The 22,504-nt window shown below is 44.8% G+C and overlaps 1 protein-coding gene across 2 annotated transcripts in view; it reads left to right on the forward strand.

The window, feature by feature from the left end:
• LOC137623209 (E3 ubiquitin-protein ligase RNF185-like) overlaps positions 1–22,504 on the forward strand; it is an 83,843-nt gene that overhangs the window by 35,468 nt on the left and 25,871 nt on the right. For both annotated transcript variants that reach the window (XM_068353926.1, XM_068353925.1), the window contains exon 4: positions 4,665–4,846. In XM_068353926.1, coding sequence (XP_068210027.1) covers positions 4,665–4,846 — 182 coding nt within the window. The remainder of the gene's footprint in view (positions 1–4,664; positions 4,847–22,504) is intronic.

A 22,504-nucleotide genomic window follows, 5' to 3' on the forward strand; every position in this document is an offset into this window, starting at 1 on the left:
TGATAGCTTTATACATATTATGTCGTGTATGGATAAAGCCGTGAGGGACGCCTCTAATGAGTTGGCAGCCCTATTCACAGCTGGGGTTCTTAAGAAAAGAGCGATAATGTGTTCTTTTCTTTCTATGGGGGTTACTCCATTCCAGAAGTCGGAATTGCTGTTTGCACCTCTTTCTCCCTCTCTGTTTCCTCAGGAGTTAGTGAGAGAGGTTGCCTCTGCTTTGACCCAGAAGGCCACTCAAGACTGCAAGGAAGGTTCTACCGACTTCCTTTAGCAACCGTAAATCAAAAGAAGAAACTCCTTTTCCTCAATTCTCACAGCCTTTTTGATTAAAGTCCACCAGCAGGGGTAGCTTCAGACCCGATGGGAGGAGAGTTAGAAGGAGAGGTTCCAGACCTGGACGAAGCAGTCTTGACTGCTTTCGCCTTCAGACAGCAGTAGGAGCCAAACTGAACAACTTCTGGCGAGCCTGGGAGAGAAGGGGAGCGGATCCTTGGTCCGTTCGTGTTTTGAAGATTCCTTTCGTTATGAAACCTCTGTTAGTGTTAGATCCTATAGATCTCTCTCCCAGATACAAGGAGGAGTCGAAGAGACTGGCTATGCACCTCCAAATCTCTCTCTCTTGCTGGAAAAAGCAGTAGAGAGGGTGCGAGACTTGAAGTCACCTGGGTTTTACAACCGCCTCCTCCTGGTTCCCAAGAACTCGGGGGGGATGGAGACCAGTCCTAGACGTAAATTCCCTCAAAGACTACGTTCAGAAGACGAAGTTCTCTATGGAGACCCCAAAGACTACTAACAGCAGTAAGTAAGGGCGACTGAATGGTCTCGTTAGACCTCCAGGACGCTTACTTTCATATCCCCATCCATCCAAGTTTCAAGCATTACCTGAGGTTCGTGTACAGGAAGGAAGTCTTCCAGTTTAGGGCCTTGTGTTTCGGCCTCAGCACCGCCCCTCTAATTTTCACGAAGATCATGTTAAATGTAGCGAGTATGCTGCACTTAAGAGGCATCAGAGCCTCCTCGTATCTGGACGACTGGCTTATCAGAGCTCACTCCTCCAATCGCTGTCTGGAGGATCTGCGTCTGACATTGAGATTGTCAGAGGAGCTGGGGCTTCTTGTAAACACAAAGAAGTCTCAATTGAATCCATCCCAGAAGATTCTCTATTTGGGGATGGAGATTCGCAGTCTAGCTTTTCAGGCTTTTCTGTCGCCCACAAGGATACAAGCCTTACTGAAACTTCCTTCTTTTCTAGAGAAAAGAGTTTGTTCGGTAAGAGAGTGGATGAGTCTGCTGGGAACCCTCTCCTCACTGGAGCAATTTGTTTCCCTGGGGAAACTGAATCTCCGGCCTCTCCAATTCCACCTCAGTTGTCATTGGAACAAAGAGGAGAGCCTCGAGGCGGAAAGCATTCCCCTTACGGAACTAGTAAGAAGGTGCCTCCAGTGGTGGAACGACCTAGGCAAGTTTCAAGAAGGTCTGTCATTGGAACGAAGGAGCCCAGACCTTGTGTTGTTTTCCGACACCTCGGACTCTGGGTGGGGAGCAACACTGGGCAAGTCGGAGATCTCAGGTCTGTGGACAAGGGAACAGGAGATCTTCCACATCAATCAGAAGGAGCTGTTGGGAGTCCTGTTGGCCCTCAAAGTAGTGCAGGTCAACGCCGACAACACCACAGCATTGGCCTACATAACCAAACAAGGCGGGACTCATTCGAGGTCACTTTACGAGACTGCAAAGACTCTTCTCGAGTGGGCCAAGGAAAGAAATGTAACCCTGCTTACTGTACATGATTCATCCAAGGAGAGAAGAATGTGATGGCAGACAGTCTCAGCAGGAGGGATCAAGTTCTGTCCACGGAGTGGACATTGCATCTAGAAGTATGCGAGAAACTGTGGCGGATTTGGGGTCGTCCGTCCATAGACCTGTTCGCGACCGCGAAAACGAAAAGACTGGATACCTACTGCTCCCCAGTTCCAGATCTCGAAGCGACACACATGGACGCTTTCCTACTGGATTGGTCTCACCTTGACATGTATGCGTTCCCACCATTCAAAGTTCTGTACAAAGTGTTACAAAAGTTTGTGTCACATGAGGGAACTAGGTTGACTCTAGTGGCTCCCTTTTGGCCATCAAGAGAATGGTTCACAGAGATACTGGAATGGATGGGGGACATTCCGAGAAGCCTCCCATTGTGAGTAGATCTTCTCAAACAACCTCACTCGGCAAGACATCATCTAAACCTCCAAGCTCTACATCTAACTGCCTTCAGACTATCGAAAAACTCACAAGAGCTAGAGGATTTTTGAAGGAGGCAGCTAGAGCTATCGCTAGAACAAGGAGGGCTTCTACCATCAAGGTTTACCAGTCCAAGTGGGAGGTTTTTAGTGAATGGTGTAGAGCTAACTCAGTTTCTTCATCCAGTACCTCTGTAACTCAAATTGCTGACTTCTTTTTAGACCTTAGAAGAAAACGCAATTTTTCTTCCTCTACCATCAAGGGGTATAGGAGTATGTTGGCAGCAGTCTTCAGACACAGGAATTTGGACCTCTCTATTAATAAAGACCTTCAGGACCTTCTCAGATCATTTGAGACTTCTAAGGAGCGCCAACAGGAACCACCAGCCTGAAATCTAGATGTTGTTTTGAAGTTCCTCATGAGTGACAGGTTTGAGCCCTTACACTTGGCTTCTTTTAAAGATCTCACTTTAAAGACTGTTCTTGGTTAGTCTGGCGACAGCTAAGAGAGTCTGAGGTTCACGCCTTTAGCAAAAATATTGGCTTCAGAAACGGCAAAGCCTTATGCTCCTTACAACTAGGATTCCTGGCCAAGAATGAACGTCCTTCTCACTCATGACCTAAGTCTTTCGAGATTACAAACCTTTCTGTTGTGGTTGGTGAAGAGTTGGAGAAGGTCCTGTGTCCTGTTAGAGCACTGAAGTTCTACCTGGACAGAACTAAAGAATTAAGAGGCAAGTCAGAAGCTCTTTGGTGGGCAGTCAGGAAACCCTCGTTACCAATGTCAAAAAACGCCCTTTAATTTTTTATAAGACTTTTAATTAGAGAGGCTCACTCACACTGCGGTGAGGCCGACCTCAAGCTGCTGAAAGTGAAAACTCATGAAGTTAGAGCAGTGGCAACTTCTGTAGCTTTTAAGCAGAATTGTTCTCTGCAGAGCATCATGGACACAACCTTCTGGAGGAGTAAATCTGTGTTCGCCTCACATTACTTTAAATGTGTCCAGACTGTTTATGAGGACTGCTACACTTTGGGACCATTCGTAGCAGCGAGTGCAATAGTGGGTGAAGGATCTACCACTACGTTCCCCTAATCCCTAGTACCCTTTTTCTTCTCTTGGAATTTTTATATATTTTTATGGTTGTTTGTGGAGATTGGTCGACAGTCTTCCGCAATCTTTGATTTGGTCAGATGGTCATTTTGTTCCTTGAGAGTGCCCGGAACAAGGGTATTAGTTGAGATCCTGTCAACATAGAGGTATTTTCACCGGTTTGACAGCTCTTAGAGGTCTTCAGCCCCCTGGGTGGATTGCTGGATCTCATAAGGAAAGCGGACATAATGAGGCAGAGAATCATTGAAGTCAGCTTCCTTATCAGGTACGAATCCTTAAGCTTGTTTTAATTAACTCTTAAGTAATATTCCAACAATGTTGGATGTCTCTAACCCTCCACCAAGGGTGTCAATCAGCTATTTTTATATAACCAGCGGGTAAGTTTAATGTTTAAAAATGATATTTTCATAAGATAAATTTTTGAACATACTTACCCACTGGTTATATAAACTTTATTCCCCCCCCCTCCTCCCCTCTAGATACCTATGGGCAGAGAAGATCTGAAGATTTATTGAATGGTTCTGTGTACCTCGAGTGAGTGCGCTGGTGTACACCTGGCTACTCTATCTGCGATGTACACCTGGCTACTCTATCTGCGATGTACACCTGGCTACTCTATCTGCGATGTACACCTGGCTACTCTATCTGCGATGTACACCTGGCTACTCTATCTGCGATGTACACCTGGCTACTCTATCTGCGATTGCCGCGAGTTTTGAATTAATGCTGAATATCAGAGACTAAAGCTATTTTTATATAACCAGCGGGTAAGTATGTTAACCCTTTTACCCCAAGGCTATTTGGAAATTTCAAACCCTTAACCCCCAAGGGTTATTTTTTATTCAAGCACATTTTGCAGTATATATTTTTCAAATTGCTCTAACAGCCCCAATTTTTGTCATAGAGAGGTCAGGTTTGTCTCATTCTCTTGGAAAATGCCTGAAGTTTCTCAAAAACTTTTAAAAAATATGCAAAAAAAAATTTAATTAGCATTTTTTTGCAAGGACGTACCGGTACGTCTATGGGGGTAAAGGGATGGCTGTTGTGAAACGTACCAGTACGTCCTTTGGGGGTAAAAGGGTTAAAAAATTTATTCTATTATGAAAGTATAATTTTCCTGAATCTGACCTGCTGAAATGATGGTGCGTCTCATATAGGCTGTCAAATACGGCATTCCTCATTTTGGCACTGCTCATAATATTTATATACTTTAGGCATTCAGTCATGATTTTTTCTTTTTGTCTTGTCCCATAATGATATCTGATGTTGAAGGGTTAATGATGATGATGACAAAATAAATCATTATGTACTTTCAGGGAGAAATTACCCCCTCGTCCTCCAGGACAGCGCACAGAACCTGAACCTCAGAATGGTTATATGCCAGGTTTTGGGTTTGGTGAAGGTGGTGGCTTCCAGTTCCACTTTGGTATTGGTGCCTTTCCTTTTGGAATCTTTACAACATTCAATAATTGGGGTGGTGGTGCAGGAGTCCCTCCCGGTAGGTGCTTAAGAACATTTATTGATCTGATTTTTTAAGTATAGTGACCTTGTGCTATAGATTATAGGACATTTTTTATTTTAAAAAGGAAAATAATTAACTCTATGTAGTTTATGTGATGGTTAGACTAAATTAATCCATGTGCACATCACTTGACCTAGTCTGAATGTAGAAAATACAATTTACTATTACTTATTGTGATGTCAATTTTCAAGACACAAATCAAATCCAAATTATGTTAGAATCTTGAATAATTCAAGTTTTTCATTGGATTTATTAGGAAATGAGGTTTTCATTTTCAAAAACAAACCCACGGGTAAGGATTTGTCATCAGAACTAATGAACAAGGGGCCATTGTTCCGTAACTAGAATACAAACCTACGCTATTTATTAGGGGTATTACTTTCCCACTGTTCTCCGCCTTAGAGGTACTCCTTCGCCTTTGGCAGAGACATCCCTTCGGCTCTCCAGCCTCGTCATTGCAGCTCTCCTCTTTGGAGGATTCTTCTTGTCCTGGTTTTTCGGATTTGCCCATTCGGAAACAAACCTTGGTTCATGACGCACCGCCGAGGTCTCATTCGGGAACCTCCCCTGGGGATGTTATCCCTTCCAAAGCACACCTCCCGTCTTCAGAACATCATTAACGCTGATTCACAGACCAGCTGTTCTCACCTATTGCAGCTTGTATTTCTTCAGTCTTGCCAATCGCTGATCACCAGCGTGCTGATAGCAATCGTCAACTTGCTGACCGTCTGTTCGCCAATCTCCTGCCGATCGCCAATCACTAGCTCGCCAATTGCCAGCTCTCTGATCGCTGATCATTAGTTCGCCTGCTCGTCTGCAAACCCTGGTTCATTACACACCGTCGAGGTCTCGTTCATGAGCCTCTCCTAAGGATGTTTGCCCTTCCAAAGGGCACATCTTGTCTCCATATTATCGTTCGGCTGTTGGCTGACCAGCTGTTCAACCTAATGCAACTCGTATTTCTGCTAGCTCCAGTCACGCCGATCGCCCATTGTTAGCTCGCCAGTTAGCTCGCCAATCACCGATTGCCAGCTTGCCAATCTCTAGTTCACCAATCGTCAATCACCGATTTCTAGCTCGCCGACCGCTGATCGCTAGCTTTTTTTTTACCAATGGCTATTCATCAGCTTGCTGATCTCTAGCTCGCCGATCGTTGTTTGCTAGCTTGTCTTCTCTGATCATTGACCTCCAGTCTCACTGATAGCTAGCTTGTCTTCTCTGATCATTGACCTCCAGTCTCACTGATAGCTAGCTTGCCGATCATTAGTTCGCCAAACGCCAATGGCCAATAGCCAATTCGCCAATCCCAGATTATCATCCCGCCTATTGTTAGCTCTCCGACCACTGATCGCGTGCGCCGATCGCCTATTGTTAGCTCGTCATTCATGGATAGGCAATCGTCAGCCTGCTGTTCGCTAGCTTGCTGATTGCCTGTTGCAGATCACTAGATCTCCGATTACCAATTGCTAGCTCATCTTCCATCGGTCCGCGACCGCGTCTCGCCGATCATTGATCCAGCTCACCGATAGCTAATTGTCAGCTCGCTGATCGCTAGCTTGCCAATCTCCGTTCCTCGATAGCATTTGCTAGCTAACCAATCACTATCTTACTGATTGATAGCGCTCTGATCGCCGATCGATAGCGCTCCGATCGCCGATCGATAGCGCTCCGATCGCCGATCGATAGCACTCCGATCGCCGATCGATAGCGCTCCGATCGCTGATCGATAGCGCTCCGATCGCCGATCGATAGCGCTCCGATCGCCAATCGATAGCGCCCCGATCGCCGATCGATAGCGCCCCGATCGCCGATCGATAGCGCCCCGATCGCCGATCGATAGCGCTCTGATTGCAAATCATTAGCTCAACATTCAGATCGTCGAACCTTACTTTAGCCATCCATTTGTCAATCGCTAGCACTCCGAGCATTCTTTCGTAGATCTGGGCGCTGATCGCCAATCTCTGACTGGGTGGTCACCAACTAGTCTGTTGCTGTTGCAGATTGCCTGGCCCTTACGGCCAGGCACGGGTTCTTGCACCCTTGCAGCCCGTAGACCAGCTAGACGATCGTTGTACCATACTGCGGTTCCTCAGCTTATATGATCATCCACCAACTCACCTATTTTTTGGCCCTCTGATCGTCAGCACGCCGATTGCCAGCTCATTGATCGCCAGCCTACTTTGCCTGCTCAACAGTGGCTAACTGACCTTTCCAGCTCAATGGTTACAAGCACATGGCCGTTCACCATTTAACAATGGTTACCCGTTTGCAGATTTATCTAGCGGGTCGCCATTCGCCTTCGGCTCTCCGATCTCCAACTCGTAAATAGTCAAGTCAACCCAACGATCAACGGCAGAACACCGCTTGCCGACTGATTAGGCAGCCTTCTTCTGCTCGTCAGTCTCCATCCCCGGCTTAAAAATTGCTGATTCGCTGATTACCGACAGCTCGCTCGCTGCTCGCCATTCCCGATCACTACGATCCAATAAACAATCTGCAGTCCCCATCAGCTGTTTGTCGACAGGTGACTACTCGCGAGCACTCTCCAACTGCACAGTGGCCACGATAACCACCCCTTGACCATTGTCAACATTCGCCAGAATGACGCTGTTCTAAGGAGCAGCATCACCCCTGTCTGGGTGCGGGGTAAGGTCAAGCTGTCCCTAACTCAGTTCTTCATCAGTTAAGGCTGAGTTCTCTCCCAGGGAAGAGTCCTTATGCAGGGTATCGCATCCCATTCACCCATCTCTCCCTCCATGGGTCAGGACCCCAGCATCAACAAGCTCCTATGCGAAGGGATCTACAAAGGAGCTGGCCCTTGGGCCAATGCCCACACCATGTTGGAGAAGGTTGGACAAGTGGTAAGACGACAAGTCTTCATGTGCACGCTGGACCTAAAGGACGCCTACTTCCAGATCCCAAACCATCCATCTACAGGGAAGTATCGGAGATTCTGTCTAGACAGCAGGAAATACCAGTTCAGGGCACTCTTCACCAGAGTGTTCCCCCAAGTATCATCGTAGGCTCTCAGGATAGGCATCCATCTCCTCCGTTGTCTGGACGACTGGCTGATCATAGTAGACTCGGTGGCAACCATTCTTCGGCACTGAGACAAATTTCTGAGGTTTTGCCAAGATCTGGTGATCATAGTAAGCCTTGAGAAGTCTTCCCTGCTTCCCACTCAGAAGACTGGTATACCTAGGAATGATTTGAGACGCCAATCTCCCCAAAATCTTCCCATCAGATGACAGGATAACGAGGCTGAGAAAGGTTGTAAGACCTTTTCTCAAGACAAGAAGAACTCCCAGCCCAGAAGTAGCTATCATCCCGGGCCTGTCTAGTCCCCAACGGCCGCCTCAGGAGTCGATCTCTCCAGTGGTGGCTTGAATCTGATTGGAATCAGTCCTTGGATTCCCCGGATATTCTGATCCCAATGGGACCAAAGGAACGGATCGACCTTGAGTGGTGGGTGGCAGACGAGAATCTGCGGAGGGGGTTAGATCATTTTGTCCTCCCACTGTGCTTGCTGTTCTTAGACACATCAAAAGAAGGGTGGGGGACCAAAGTGCTGCACCACACGACCGTTAAATAAATCCTTTAGAGGCGAAGGCCGTCTTTCTGGTCCTCCAACAGTCCCATCAGTTCCTGGCGTGCCACTCAGTATTGGTGATGAGCGACAACACCACAGTAGTGTCTCATGTTAACAAATAATGAGATACATGTTAACAAATAATGAGGTACTTGTTCGCAGCCCCTATCCCATCTAGCAGTAGCAATAATTGGATGGGCTGAAGTCCGCTCGTTACAGCTATCAGCCCGCTTCATTCCAGGCTAGAGGAATGTGCTCGCCAACAATTTGAGCAAACATCTCAGATAAATGTGTACCGAATGATCTTTGGATCACTTAGTATCCCACAAAGTCCTGACTTTGTGGGATTCTCCGATGGTGGATCTGTTCGCAATGACCCTGAACTTCAGGCTCCCTCTATTCCCCAGTCCCAGACCCCAAGGCTCTCTGGCAAGATGCATTCCAGCAACGGTGCGGATAACAACGACGTTTATGCCTTTCGCTTGTTCTGTCTGATGAGAAGGGTACTCGACAAGGCCGGAACATTGTTCAACTTCTCAGTGACTCTCGTATCTTCGCTATGGCATCATGTGAAATGGTTTTCGGACCTTCTGCAGCTCCTGACGGAGCCTCCAAGAAAACTCCCTCTGTGACACGATCTACTCTGACAACCGCACGTCGACATCTACCACAAAGTTGTAGCTTTGCTACGACTGCATGCCTGGAGACTACCCAGAATGCCACAAGATGCAAAGAGGATGTCTATATACTGTATCTGTGGAAATCATCAGCAGCAGTCTTCCCGGCAAAGGAGAACGTTTTTTGTGGTTGGTGTCATTGGAAAGGGTACCTGTGCACTCGATTCCACTATTCCAGCAATAGCGGAATTCCTCGGGTATTTGCAAAAGGAAAGACGCCTTTCAGTTTTGGCAGTGAGAGGCTATCGCTCAGCTTTGAGCCTTACCTTCAAGTTGAAACGAAGGGACATCTCATCGCTATATCTTTCCTTATTCATATGGACTTATGAAGTTACCTGTCCTTAGTTGGGAGTGAGACCTCCCCCTCTGAACATGGTTCGAGTTCTCCGGTCTCTAAGGAGGCCTCCCTACGAACCACTACACTAGGAAACAGATTGCCACCTGGCTTGGAAGGCAGTGTTCCTACTCACTTTGACCTCGGCAAAACGGGTCAGTGAATTTCATGGTCTCATACAACATTGTCCATTCAAGGGGAGGGGAGTGGTAACGTTGAGCTTCGTCCCTAAGTCTGTTGCCAAGACTCAGAATTCACGGGTGACGAATCCTAGATTCAACCCCTTCCGGATAACGAGTCACCGCTATGTAACTGACGATCTCTTACTGTGCCCAGTGAGAAGTTTGAGGCTCTACCTCAAGAGAATAGCAACAGCCTACACCCGGGTGCCTTCACTTGTTGTCAGTACCAAGAGAGACAAGAGGAAGATAACCAAAAATACCATCTCTACTTGGATTCACAGAGTTATCAATTACACTCTGAATCCAGATCCTCCTCCAACATGTCGACCCAAAGCTCACAGTATCAGGGGCATAGCTACATCCCTGGCCTTCAAAAGAGATTACTCTGTAACTTAGGTTCTACAATCAAGGGTGTGGAAGCGCCAGACGACTTTCACAGCCTAGTACCTACAAGACGTGACCCACAGGAGCTCGATACGATCTGTATCGGTCCTTTGGTGGCTGTACAACAGCTGGTTTAAACCTCTAGCTCCTTATTGGACAAGTAGAAGACGGTTGAGGGGACTGTTACCCAATTTTAGTTTTTGAATGAAAAGGAATGACTAGCTCATTTTCATTTCTTCATCCTCCCCTCTCTTGTGGAAAGCAGCCGCCTGGGTTCTCTGCACAAGCGCACCTCAACCACTGTAGCAGGTAAACCATGCTCCCTTGCGTACCTAGTATTGTGTAAATACTGTTGCATCCCCATACCCTGGCGAAGTGTTATTTGGAAAGTCTTGGTTACCACAGTTATTTCCTACAGAGACTGAATACAGTAAGTTTTACCTTGACAGTCACACTGCTTGTCTCAACACACTGCTTGCGTAGCAAGGTTTAGCGAGGTGTTAGGGTCTCCTTACTTTTGGTACTGACCTATTCAAAAAAAGGAGTCTCTGGGTAAAGCCTAAAAGCCAGATTAACAAGGAAGTTCACCCTCCTAATGGGTGAATCACCCCTATTTAATAGCTTAGGTTTATATTCCAGTTACATAACAAATAACAAATTCGTAGAAAATTTGTATTTTTAAATATAAAACTTACCCGCTGGTTATATAATGGCTAAAGTCCCTGACGCCTCGGCCGGAAATTCAAAATCTCGCGCGGCTTAGCGCAGATATGCCAGGTGTACCCCAGCGCCCTCGCGGTACTACAGATAGAACTGTACTCAACTAATTCAGATTTTTCCTGCCAGCCATAGCTGGCTGTTCTATTGGAAATTCTCTCTCGTTTTCTTACTCTGTTTGGACGTTTTTGAGTTTTGGCTTTCACATGTTGGTTTTATTTGATCTGTGATCACGTATTTATAACTTAAAAGGTAGGGTTAGAAGTTTTTCAACCTATTTTTAACCTCACGAAAGCATAGGGGCGAAATGTAAACATTTCGTCCATTGATGACGTCACAGCCTCTTCCGTAGGCTAAAAGTCTGTCTTCCTTTTTATAAAGAATATAAGTGAATACAGACAGTCCCCAACTTACGAACACAATAGGGACCGAGAGTCTGTTCGTAAGCTGGATTGTTCGTAAGTCGTTAGTGTTAAATTTTGGTCTATAGTAAGCGTAACCTAACTCAGATGTCTACGATTTTCAGCCGTATAAGTCAACAAATACAGTAGCCCCATTTCATATAGAATAGGTTATCACAAATATTTTACTTTATCATATTACAGTAGTCTTTATAATACTGTAAAGTTCAGTACAGTAGGTTGTTGTTAGTCGTGACGATCAATTTCTCACGAAACAAAAACACGGCATTCGATTACAAAGGCTGATCTCTCTCTCTCTCTCTCTCTCTCTCTCTCTCTCTCTCGTATTATACAATACTTACATATAGATGAAGAAACTAAAATTAGTTTTCTTAGTGTCAATTAAATACGAAACGAAAAAATTATGCCGAGTCTACATCTATTTCAATCGTAGCTAAAAATACGGCATCTGATTTCATCAGCAAACCACTATTTTTATGAATAGTACTTACATGGCAGTATATATATATATATATATATATATAGCTGAGTCTCCGACTCCGGCAGAATTTAATCGAAAATCGCGGCAACCGCCTTGTGGTGGTTGTGTGGTTAGATGGTTAACAACCCTTACAGGGTGGTACTTGGAATCATTCCCGTTTTCTGTTCCTCAGATTATCTCTGCCGGCCGGATCGACAACATCGTTGGTCCGCCATTTAGAGTTTTTCGGATCGCTTTCCCTTCATCGCCTTTTTGGACTTCGTTTTTGGTAAAGTACACTGTGTTGGGATTTGGCAATCATGTTTATTTTTTGTTTTTTGTCTTTTCCTTTCTTATCATGAATGAAAAATATAATTTTCGTATTTGTGCGAATGATATTTGCAAGGTGAGGTTGCCGAAAGTGTCGGTTGACCCTCACACTATCTGTATGGGTTGCAAGGGGATTGAATGTGCTCTAGATAATAGGTGCAAGGAATGCGAGGTTTTAAATGATAATTGGTTAGCTATGAAGCTCTATGTGCGCAAACTTGAGGTTGATAGAGTTAGGAGAGCTAAATCAAAGTCAAAGTCTGCTAGTGAACCTAGCTTAGATTTATCTATTGATCCTTTAATTGTAACCTCTTTGGAAGTTATTCCTTCCCCGAATGAAGTAACTCCGGCCCCTTCCACAGGATCTGTGCCTACGGATGGCCCTGGGTATGCTAAATTAGCTGCTGAATTAGAGGCTATTAAAGCACAATTGGAGGCCTTTAAAGGTAAGGGTTTAAGTGAAATTAGTGCTTGTGAAATGGATAGCTAGCTACCCCCCCCCCCCTCCCACCCGCTAACTAGCGGGATGAGTGGTTAACCCTCGCTAAATTTTAATGGCTCGTCCCCTCAGCTTTGCCGAAAGTAATACCCCTAATTAATAGCTAAAGGTTTGTATTGTTGGAAAAAATAAAAATTATCTCCGAATTTGTCACTTTTATACTTGGACAGTGTGGGTGAAGGTTAAGAAATGAAGGGTGGTCACTAGACAGTATTGAATCTATAGTTGTTCCAACATGGATTACTTACCTCGAACTACTTTCTTAGGAGTATCTGGGATCTCCTTTCTACTCTGAAGTATCAAATAAGCGCACCGGTACGTTAATTAATTTTTCAAATTTCTTCTCGCCGGTACGCTCCATTTCCACGCAGTACGCTTATTAATTTTTCACAAATCTTTTAACCAGTATGGTTATTCAGTACTACCTATCGTACCGGTGGGAAAAATACAAATACAATTTTTTTAGCCATGGTGTTTTGACATAAAAACTTTCAGAAATCGAAAATCGTTTTATTGTTTCTATGTATGCATAAATATATCGTACATGCTCCCCAGAAATTTCAGCCAATTATTTTTTACAAATAACGAAGATATAGCAGTCTTTAAATGATGACGTCATCCTTACTGTGTCGTCTGCATGACTGAGTTTGACAAAATCATCTTTGTGTGTTATTTTTGCATATCTATAGCAATTTTTCACTTATGTTTCGATCTATCGTACGTCTGGCAGAAATGGAAGGTATTGGTAGAGCGTAGTTGAATGAAATCTACTCCTAAGAGAACAGAAGCCAGAGTTTCCAAACACTTACAAAAGTTATAATGCATGCGTTTGTTTACTTGAAGTTCGTATGTAGATTGTTTTCACAACATCCTCGGGAACTTTATAGCAAGGCCAATGTTATCTAAGGTCATAAAAAGAACAAATAGTCTATAATTTTTTCCAAACAATGATGATATAGCTGTCTTTAAATTATGACGTCATCCTTACTGTCGTCTGCATGACTGAGTTTGACAGAATCGTAGGTAGTTACGTTTATTTTTGCATCTCTCTCTCTCTCTCTCTCTCTCTCTCTCTCTCTCTCAATTTGAACTGCCATCTACAGTATATCAACCAAATGCTATCACTCCAAAATTATATTTATGATCTCTCTCTCTCTCTCTCTCTCTCTCTCTCTCTCTCTCATGTTTCAAAATCTCGTACTTCTGGCAGAAATGAAAGGCATTGGTAGAGGGCAGGTAAATGAAAACTACCAGCTACGAGAACATCAGCAAAGTTTCCAAAGACATATAGAAGTTATAATGCATGTGTTTATTTACTGGAAGTTCGTATGTAGATTGTGCTTTCACAACGTCCTCTGGAACTTTATAGCAATGCCAATGTTACATAAGGTGATAGAAAGAACAAAAAGTAAGTGGAGAACAAGAAAAAAAGAACCAAGAAAGAGGGAAACATAAATAAGAGTACAGAGCTGAAACCTGCTAACTAAAACACTGGCAACAATTAGAGATCGCTGGCAACTCATAACATAGGAATAGTAAACTGAGGGTTCAAATACCTCCTTTAGGATGCATTTATGTAAGAATAAACAATAAAAGTTATCATTATATTATCTTGATTTCTTTAAGAAAAGAAGCGGAAATTTGTTGCAAATCTTTGGGAGCTCATAACTCAAAAACATACTTATTCACACTTAGGTACATTTTTTCTCACTTATTTGTAGTTCGATATTAGAGAGAAAGATATCATTGAAAAGAAGAATAAAAATCCCACAATTCTGTCACACAAAATTTTGATTTTCTTTTTTTTATTTTTATTCACGAATATTTTCCGTCTAGACGAGGAAAAAAATAAAAATTCATTAAAAAAAAAACAGAAAGGGAAATCAAAATTCTGTCTTGACAGAATTGTTCGGTTGATAGAGTAGTTTTTATGGTATAAGTTTCAATACAATTGGTATTATAGTAAGTGGGGAAAAATTTACCTAAATTTTTTTTCTAAATCATGATTTTTGCTAATACTGTAAATCCAAATGTTTTTGATCAAATGACTTGAAATTTTTATATGATGAAGGTATTATATATGTCTAAAACATATATAGAAATGGTGTAATTTGGATCATTAGCAAAAAAAAAGGGCGGACATGGCGGACGGTCCCCTTAAGTAGCAATCGAGATCTCAACTCGTAGCGTACATGTATGTCAAGCGGAAGTCGCTCTCTGAACACTACAATACATGCGTTGTCTGATTTCAGTTTCTATAAATAGACGTGCTTTCCCTTCAACAGTGACAACTACTCATGTATATAGTTTGAATGATGTCATGTCGCAAGGTGATAGTATCATATTTATAGCTAACGAGGTCATTTCAAGTGCAGCAAAAAAGTTGTGTCTGTTTTCAAACGTCAATTATTTCATGCCGATTTATGATTTAAACGATGTTAAATCACAGTTCTATGTTAGATAAACCCTTAGGAGTTTACAGGTATGCAAAACGAACCTTATATCCGAGAATAAATTTACTTTGAATAACGTGTCCTAACAGTGTAAGGCTATCGGAGGGGGCTTAGGTGCGATAGATCTGAGTCTTCGGATCCTGACGATTATGAAATTTAACTCGTATCCATGGATGCTGTTCACACGAATGTAAATTTTCATCATTAGGGGTTGACAAGAATTACAATTTGATACATTTTTCAGGACAGATGACATATATATATATATATATATATACTGTATATATATATGTATATGTATATGTATATATATATATGTATATATATATATATATATATATTGTATATATATGTATATATATGTATATATAATGTATAATATATGTATATATATGTATATATATATATATATGTATATATATATATGTATATATGTATATATGTATATATATATATATATATGTATATATATATATATATATATGTATATATATATATATATATATGTATATATATGTATATATATGTATATATATGTATATATATATATATGTATATATATATATATATATATTTTAAAAATAAATTACCTAGATATCCTGTTTTCAAGATAAATGAATGATAATACTGAGTGAATTTTACCCGGTGAAAGTTTTTTTTTACAGTAATAAATAGCTTTTTTCTTTCTCTTTATTTTTATTTATTTATTTTTTTTGGGGGGGTGGGGTGGGGACGGTTTTCAGGATTTTGGGATATTGGGCTCGCCTAGCATTGGACACTGCTGAGTTGAATTTGTCGTTGGCGAGTACAATTGTAGGGCCACTCGCTGTTCATGGCGAGCGCAATAATAAAATATAAAGAAATAAATAAAACTAATAATAATAATAATAAAATAAATAAATCATATCTGCGTCCTGAATTTAAGTCGTAAATTTTTGGGTAGCAAGTAAAACTATTGTAGAATGAGAAAAATGAAGCGAAAGATTATGCAATACTTTTGTAGACTCGCCCGTCAAGAAATCGTTATTTTCCAGTCAGTACTTTTACTCCATCCAGTACTTTTACTAAATTTCCAGTTTTTTTTTTTCCGGGCAGTACTTTTATTCCATCCAGTACTTTTATTAAATTTCAAGATTTTTTCCACCCAGTACTTTCATTCCATCAGTACTTTTATTAAATATTGAGATTTTTTTCCACTCAGTACTTTTATTCCATCAGTACTTTTATTCGATACTTCAGAGTAACCGACCAAGAATTTTGTGTAGTTCCCCCTATCTCCGTTTTCCCTTGTCGGGTCCATCCATGGCGGATGGATACTCGGTCTGAGGCGACCTGGGGTCAGTGCGCGAGAGTGCTCTACTAGGTCTGTGTCGCGCTCTCTCACATCCCGTCCGACCCACCATTGTGTTCCACCTGTTCCCTTTGTGCTTTCCCATTCATATCCTGTCCTTGTGTTGCTTGTGTATTCCCGTATGGAATCCCAACGTCGTTCTCCCGGACCCAAGGCCGGTAAGTCTTGAGGGGCTTGGCTTTCTAAGCCCGACGTTGATCCGCATGCGTTGTGCTCCTCGTTTAGAGGCAGTGTGTGCTCGCCTGCCTCCATGTGTCCAGAGTGTGCATCCTGGCCGGAGTTGCAGTGGACCTTGTACGCAACAAAGAAGAAAAAGGCGTCGAAGCGGTGTCCTAGGAAGCCGGGTATCAGCTCGCTGTTGACGTCGTCTAGGTAGGGGACAAGGTAAGTCCATTGCGGGGAAACGGCCCATTGCCGTTCCCCAGGTGTATGATGTCATTGATGCTAATTGTATTGTGCCTACGCAGACGAGTGGGGAGTCTGTTAGCGTGGCGGAAGTGTGTTCCGTAGACGAGGTTCTGGTGCCCTCAGGACCCGTCTCGAGTGAAGACCCGGTGTGGGGGAGGTCAAGAACAGCTCCTCCCCCCCCCTCATCGTGGCAGTGCTTTTCAGAAACCACGGGTTCCGGGGACGGGCTAGACAAAGAAAGGCAGGCCACGTGCTCTTCAGACCCCGACTCCATTGTGTGGACGGCGCCAAGGACGCCCTTCAGGTCACCTAATGCGGCAAGAGGAGGAGTTTTTGGGCTGGTTTGCCTCTCGAGGGGCACTAGACATGCTCCCGGCGCCTTCGGCTTTTTACCGCTGGACTTCATGCAACCCGTCACCCCGGTAGCACAATTACAAGCCTGTAGGTTGGTCAGATAGCTCCTCTTCCTCTTCATCTACCTCGGACGTTTCCTCATCCTACAGTTCATCACCGTCGGAGGACTCCAGCGGCCGGGAGACGAGAAAAAAGAGAAGGAAGTCTAAGAGGAAGAAGTCGAGCTCAAACGCAGGCCCTTCGAGGAACAAGGACAAATTTTCGAGGAGGAAGAACAAGAAGCGGAATTCTTCCAGGAGGAAGTGGGTTAAAGTGGCTTTTCCCCTTGCAGGTCGAACAGGGCTCTTGCCGCTCCAGTGCCTGACTCAGTCGCCGCTTCCACGCTCTTGCCCAGTGTCTCTTCGGCTCCGTCCACACGTCGGATGCAGCCGTTGGCACACTTTAACTTTCCCTTGCCCTTGCCCGGCAAGTCACCAGCTCCATCCGTCCAGCGGAGGCAGCCGCTGGCTCGGCCCGGCGGCATGGTGCACACGTCCAAAGTCTCACCGGCTCCATCCAGGCATTGGATGCAGCCGCTGGCACAACAGGACAGTTACTATCCACGGATTCCCCCGGGAGGGGGTAGACCCATGACGGCTACCTCTGCCCCGGCGGCTCCATCTGTGATGGAGGCAGCCGCTCCATCGAGCCGGCCGGAACTAAGGAATACGGCCACCCCCACGGATACATCCATGATCGAGGATACAGCCGACACGGAGGATGAAGTGGTAGAGGGCTTGTTGGACACTGGCGAATGTTCCCCCCGAAGAAGTGTCCTCCTACAGGAAGGTCGTGGCACTGATCCGGCACCACCACAGGCTAGACGAGCCTAATCCGTCATCAGAGCAGGCTTGGCTTTCGTGTTTGGGGAGGATGGTAGACAATCCAGTTCAACAGAAACCATCCTTGACCCTAACTCTAGCTCTGGACGTGGCCCTGGGCATGGACCACGTCGACCGGTATGTCGCAGGGCACAAGAACTCCCTAAGAGCCCAAGGGTCCTTCAAGCTCCTGCCTGGATTGAGGACCCAGAAAAAGTTTCACGTGCCAGACGGGCGACATGCGGGACCTTGGACGTTGGAAGAAGCCGTCGCGACGTTGAACCAGGGCAGTGCAGATGACGGGCGCCTTACTGCCCCAGTGGTCTTCTCCCAAGCGGAGGCTGCTATAATGGAGGACATTTCACAGGACATCATAAATGTTACCTCCTGGCTGGACTGGTGGCCGTGCACCCTGGCAGGGTTCCAGCTCTCCCATGATCTCTCAATGCCGGAGAATCAGTCCCTATTAAAGGAACTCATACATTCGGGAGGGAAGGCGATGAAGTTCCTTACTTTCCAGTCCCTGACCCAGATGGCAAACTGGGCGTTAAGGAGGAGGGATACGATTCTTAACAGGCTCCCCCGTAGACTTCCCGAACATGAGGCAAAGTTCCTAAGAAATGCTCCAGTGTAGGGTGAGACCTTGTTCCCCCTTCAGGCAGTATCAGAAACGATGGAGAGAGTGGGGAAGCTTAAAGACTCGACAGAGCCCAGACAGTCAGCGGCAAGACGTCCTCCCCATAGGAGACCATTGGTGGACGGGGCCTACCCACCTACGCCACCAGCTAGACAGGAGGGCCCCCCCCCCTTCCTGGCATCAAGCATCAATCCCCGCCACCCTCCCGCAGAAGTGGTGCTCCAACCCAGGCCTCCTTTAGGCAGAAATACGCCGGCTCAAGACGAGGTTGCTCAAACCGTCTCCCCAGAAGGAGATAGGAAGGGAGGTCCCCTACACCTTCCCACGCCATAGGTGGGGGGATGCCTCAAACGTTATTGGCAAGCATCGTCCCCGGGGTTCTACAGCAGGCTCATCCTGGTAGAGAAAGCTACGGGAGGATGGAGACCAGTTATCGACCTCTCGGCCCTGAACAAGTTCATCAAAAAGACGTCCTTCGAGATGGACACGCCGAAGTCGGTGCTGGCAGCCTTGAGAGAACGGGATTTCATGATGTCCCTGTATTTCAGGGACGCCTACTTTCAGATCCCCGTACACCGCTCCAGCAGGATATTCCTCAGAGTGAAGTGGGGATCCCAGTCTCTGCAGTTCAGGACCCTCTGCTTCGGCCTGTCAACGGCCCCTCAAGTGTTCACGAGTGTGTTCACCATGTTATCAGCCTGGGCACACAAGCAGGGCATCAGGCTGATCAGGTATCTAGACGACTGGTTGCTGCTTTCAGCCTCAGAGGCAGCCTTAAAGGAGCAGGGGGCAAAGCTATTGCAGTTCTGCAGAGAACTGGGGGTCACCATCAATTTAGAGAAGTCCCAGTTAGTCCCCACCACCAGGATGACGTACCTAGGGATGGTCCTGAACTCCCAGTTAGCAAGGGCATTCCCCTCTCAAGAGTGGCTGAACAACCTGGATTATGTTATACGACCATTCCTGACAAATGCACCAATGAGAGCCAAGGATTGGCAGAGACTCGTGGGCCATCTGGTCTCGCTGGAGTAGTCAGTTCCTCAGGGGAGGCTCAAGCTGAGGGCAGTCCAATGGAACCTGAAGGACCTCTGGTCACCGGGAGACCCTCCCCAGAACTTAGTCAGGATGACTCCGGCTTCCAGGAACATGCTCCTCTGGTGGTCCGACAGGGCAAACACCATAAGGGGGTTACTGTTCGCGTCCGCTCCTCCGGAGATGTTGCTTTTCGCAGACGTGTCAAAGGAGGGGTGGGGAGCCCATCTGCTTGAAGAGACAGCTGGGGGAAATTGGTCCCCGGAGGAGAAGCCCCTCCACATAAACCTGCTCGAGCTCCTGGCAGTTCAAAAGGCCCTCGCAATATTCGCCCATCACCCCCCGTCCTCGCCACAAATAGAGCTGTGCTCTTCTTGAATGATGGTCAACTGCATTGCCTCCAACTCCTTCAAGTCTTCAGTCGTAAGCTCCTCCATGTGCTCCTCGATAAGGTTATGGACGTCAGCCTCATCGATAACAAGCCTCATGGACCTCCCGATTGAAATTATTTCCTCAACATCACCCTCGGGGGCAGGATCATCAACGGCCTCGTCTTCGGTTGAGGGATCGAAACCTTTGAAGTCTCGTTCTGCCACAACAGCTGGCCACAGTTTCTTCCATGAGGAGTTCAAGGTGCGCTGTGAAACCTCATTCCAAGCTTTGTCGATCATCTTCAGGCATTGAATGATGTCAAAATGCCCCTTTCAAAATTCACGGAGGGTGAGTTGAGTGCTTTCCATCACTTCGAAGCATCTTTTGAACAGATGCTTCGTGTAAAGCTTCTTAAAGTTGGCAATCACTTGCTGGTCCATAGGCTGGAGGAGAGGGGTGGTGTTTGGTGGCAGATAGAGAACTTTAATGAAGGAGAAGTCAGGATGAATGATGTTCTCGAGGCCAGGAGGGTGAGCAGGGCCATTGTCCAGTACCAGGAGACCTTTGAGAGGAAGATTGTTCTCTTCTAAAAAGTTCTTGACAGCAGGACCGAAGCAGACGTTTATCCACTCAATAATTATGGTCCTCGTGACCCAGGCCTTGGCATTAGACTTCCAAAATACCGAGAGCCTCTCCTTCGTGATATTTTGTGCCTTGAAGGCACAAGGATTCTCTGAGTGGTATACCAGTAGGAGCTTGATTTTTAAGTCCCCACTGGCATTTGCTCAAAATGCGAGCGTAAGTCTGTCCTTCATCGGTTTATGGCCAGGAAGTTTCTTTTCTTCAGCTGTGATATATGTACAGCGGGGCATTTTCTCCCAGAAAAGGCCAGTTTCATCACAGTTAAACACTTGCTGAGGAATGTAGCCTTCTCTGGAAATTACTTTCTCAAACTTCTTGAGGAATTCTTCTGCTGCTTTCTTGTGAGAACTGGCCGCCTCTCCATGCCTGACGACTGAGTGAATACCAGTCCTCTTCCTAAAATGATCAAACCACCCATGAGAAGCCTTAAACTCTTGGGGGGTTGCTGCGACGTTCCTTCGTCTCCGCCGTCTCTCTGGGCTTCCACGAGATCGGCAAAGATGTCACTCGCCTTGTGCGAAATTACCGATTGCGTGAGTGTATCACCAGCGATTTCCTTCTCTTTAATCCATAGAAGAAGGAGTCTCTCCATCTCGTCGTTGATTGAAGTCCTTCCACTGGCAAGGACAGTCATGCCTTTAGAAGACTTACTTGCTTTAATGGCTTCCTTGTTCTTGATAATTGTACCAATCGTAGACTGGTTACAGCCATACATACTAGCGAGGGTAACGATGCGCATGCCTTCTTCGTATTTCTGTATTATCTCAAGCTTCATTTCCGTAGTAATCATCTTCTTACTTCTCCCTTTAACATCACTAGCAATCTTGGGACCCATGGCTAACGAATTAAAGTTATAATTAAGCACTAAAATGCACAAAAAATACGATATCGCAAGCACTCACACAAGATCAAGTCTTTACGAAACGCACACGAGATTCTGAACTGAGCGCACGTATAACAAAAAGAGAAAGAGGCAGCATCTCTCTCAGGCTTTGTGGGAGGGATTTTGGCCAATAGCGTATCGGTATCGTAGTGACGCCGTGATGCTGACCAATAGCAGACCAGCTTCTTAGTGACGTATGAGTGTGGTGGTAGGCTAGTGACTCGCACATTTGTACACGTAAAAACCGCCAAGTTTGAGTTTTGGAATTCGATGCCGTAAGGTGGGGAAAAATGTCGTAACGAGGGGACGAAAAAACATCGTATTCCACACCATAACGTGAAAAAAAACGTAAGCTGGGGACGCCGTACCCCGGGGGTCTACTGTAATTCTTTGTCAAAAAACAATGTAAAATAATGTACAGTATATATGAATACTTTATGTATAAATTAATAAGTAAATAAATAGAAAGATTGTATGTATATGTGCATAAAACGACCTTTAGATTGAATGAAGATAAATTTTAATTTATCTCTTCTGTAATATGAAAAGTTCCTAACAAACGACACCCAAAAGAGAAACCATTTTGTTAGTTTACGTTTCATCACCAATCACAGTGAACGAACGAATGCATTTACACATCCAAGTGATAACTATCAATACTTATTGTTTTTAGTAAATTGTCTGAGACCTCTGTTATTAGTTATAAGATTGTTTGAGTCAGTTTTGGAAGTTACATTAAGAATAATTTTTATTCATGTGCGCATATCCTTGATAGCAGTAGCTTGAATCAGCTGACCATGTTTTCATGTTGTCAGCTGGGCTTGAATATATGTTTTCCAAACTTATTCAAAGCATCTTATGGTACTGTAGATGATGCACAAATGTCAGTACTGTATGTTATTGCCTACCATAGTTTACATAGAGTTTAGTAAAGCTACTAGTGTCATTAATTATCAATTGGATGTGCAAATGCATACATTTGTTGTTTTCCTTTTTGGCATAATATATAGGAAAAACATGATACTGTAAGGAAACAGTTTTTTTTTTT

Source organism: Palaemon carinicauda, chromosome 30, assembly GCF_036898095.1.
Source record: "Palaemon carinicauda isolate YSFRI2023 chromosome 30, ASM3689809v2, whole genome shotgun sequence".
Taxonomy (NCBI): domain Eukaryota; kingdom Metazoa; phylum Arthropoda; class Malacostraca; order Decapoda; family Palaemonidae; genus Palaemon; species Palaemon carinicauda.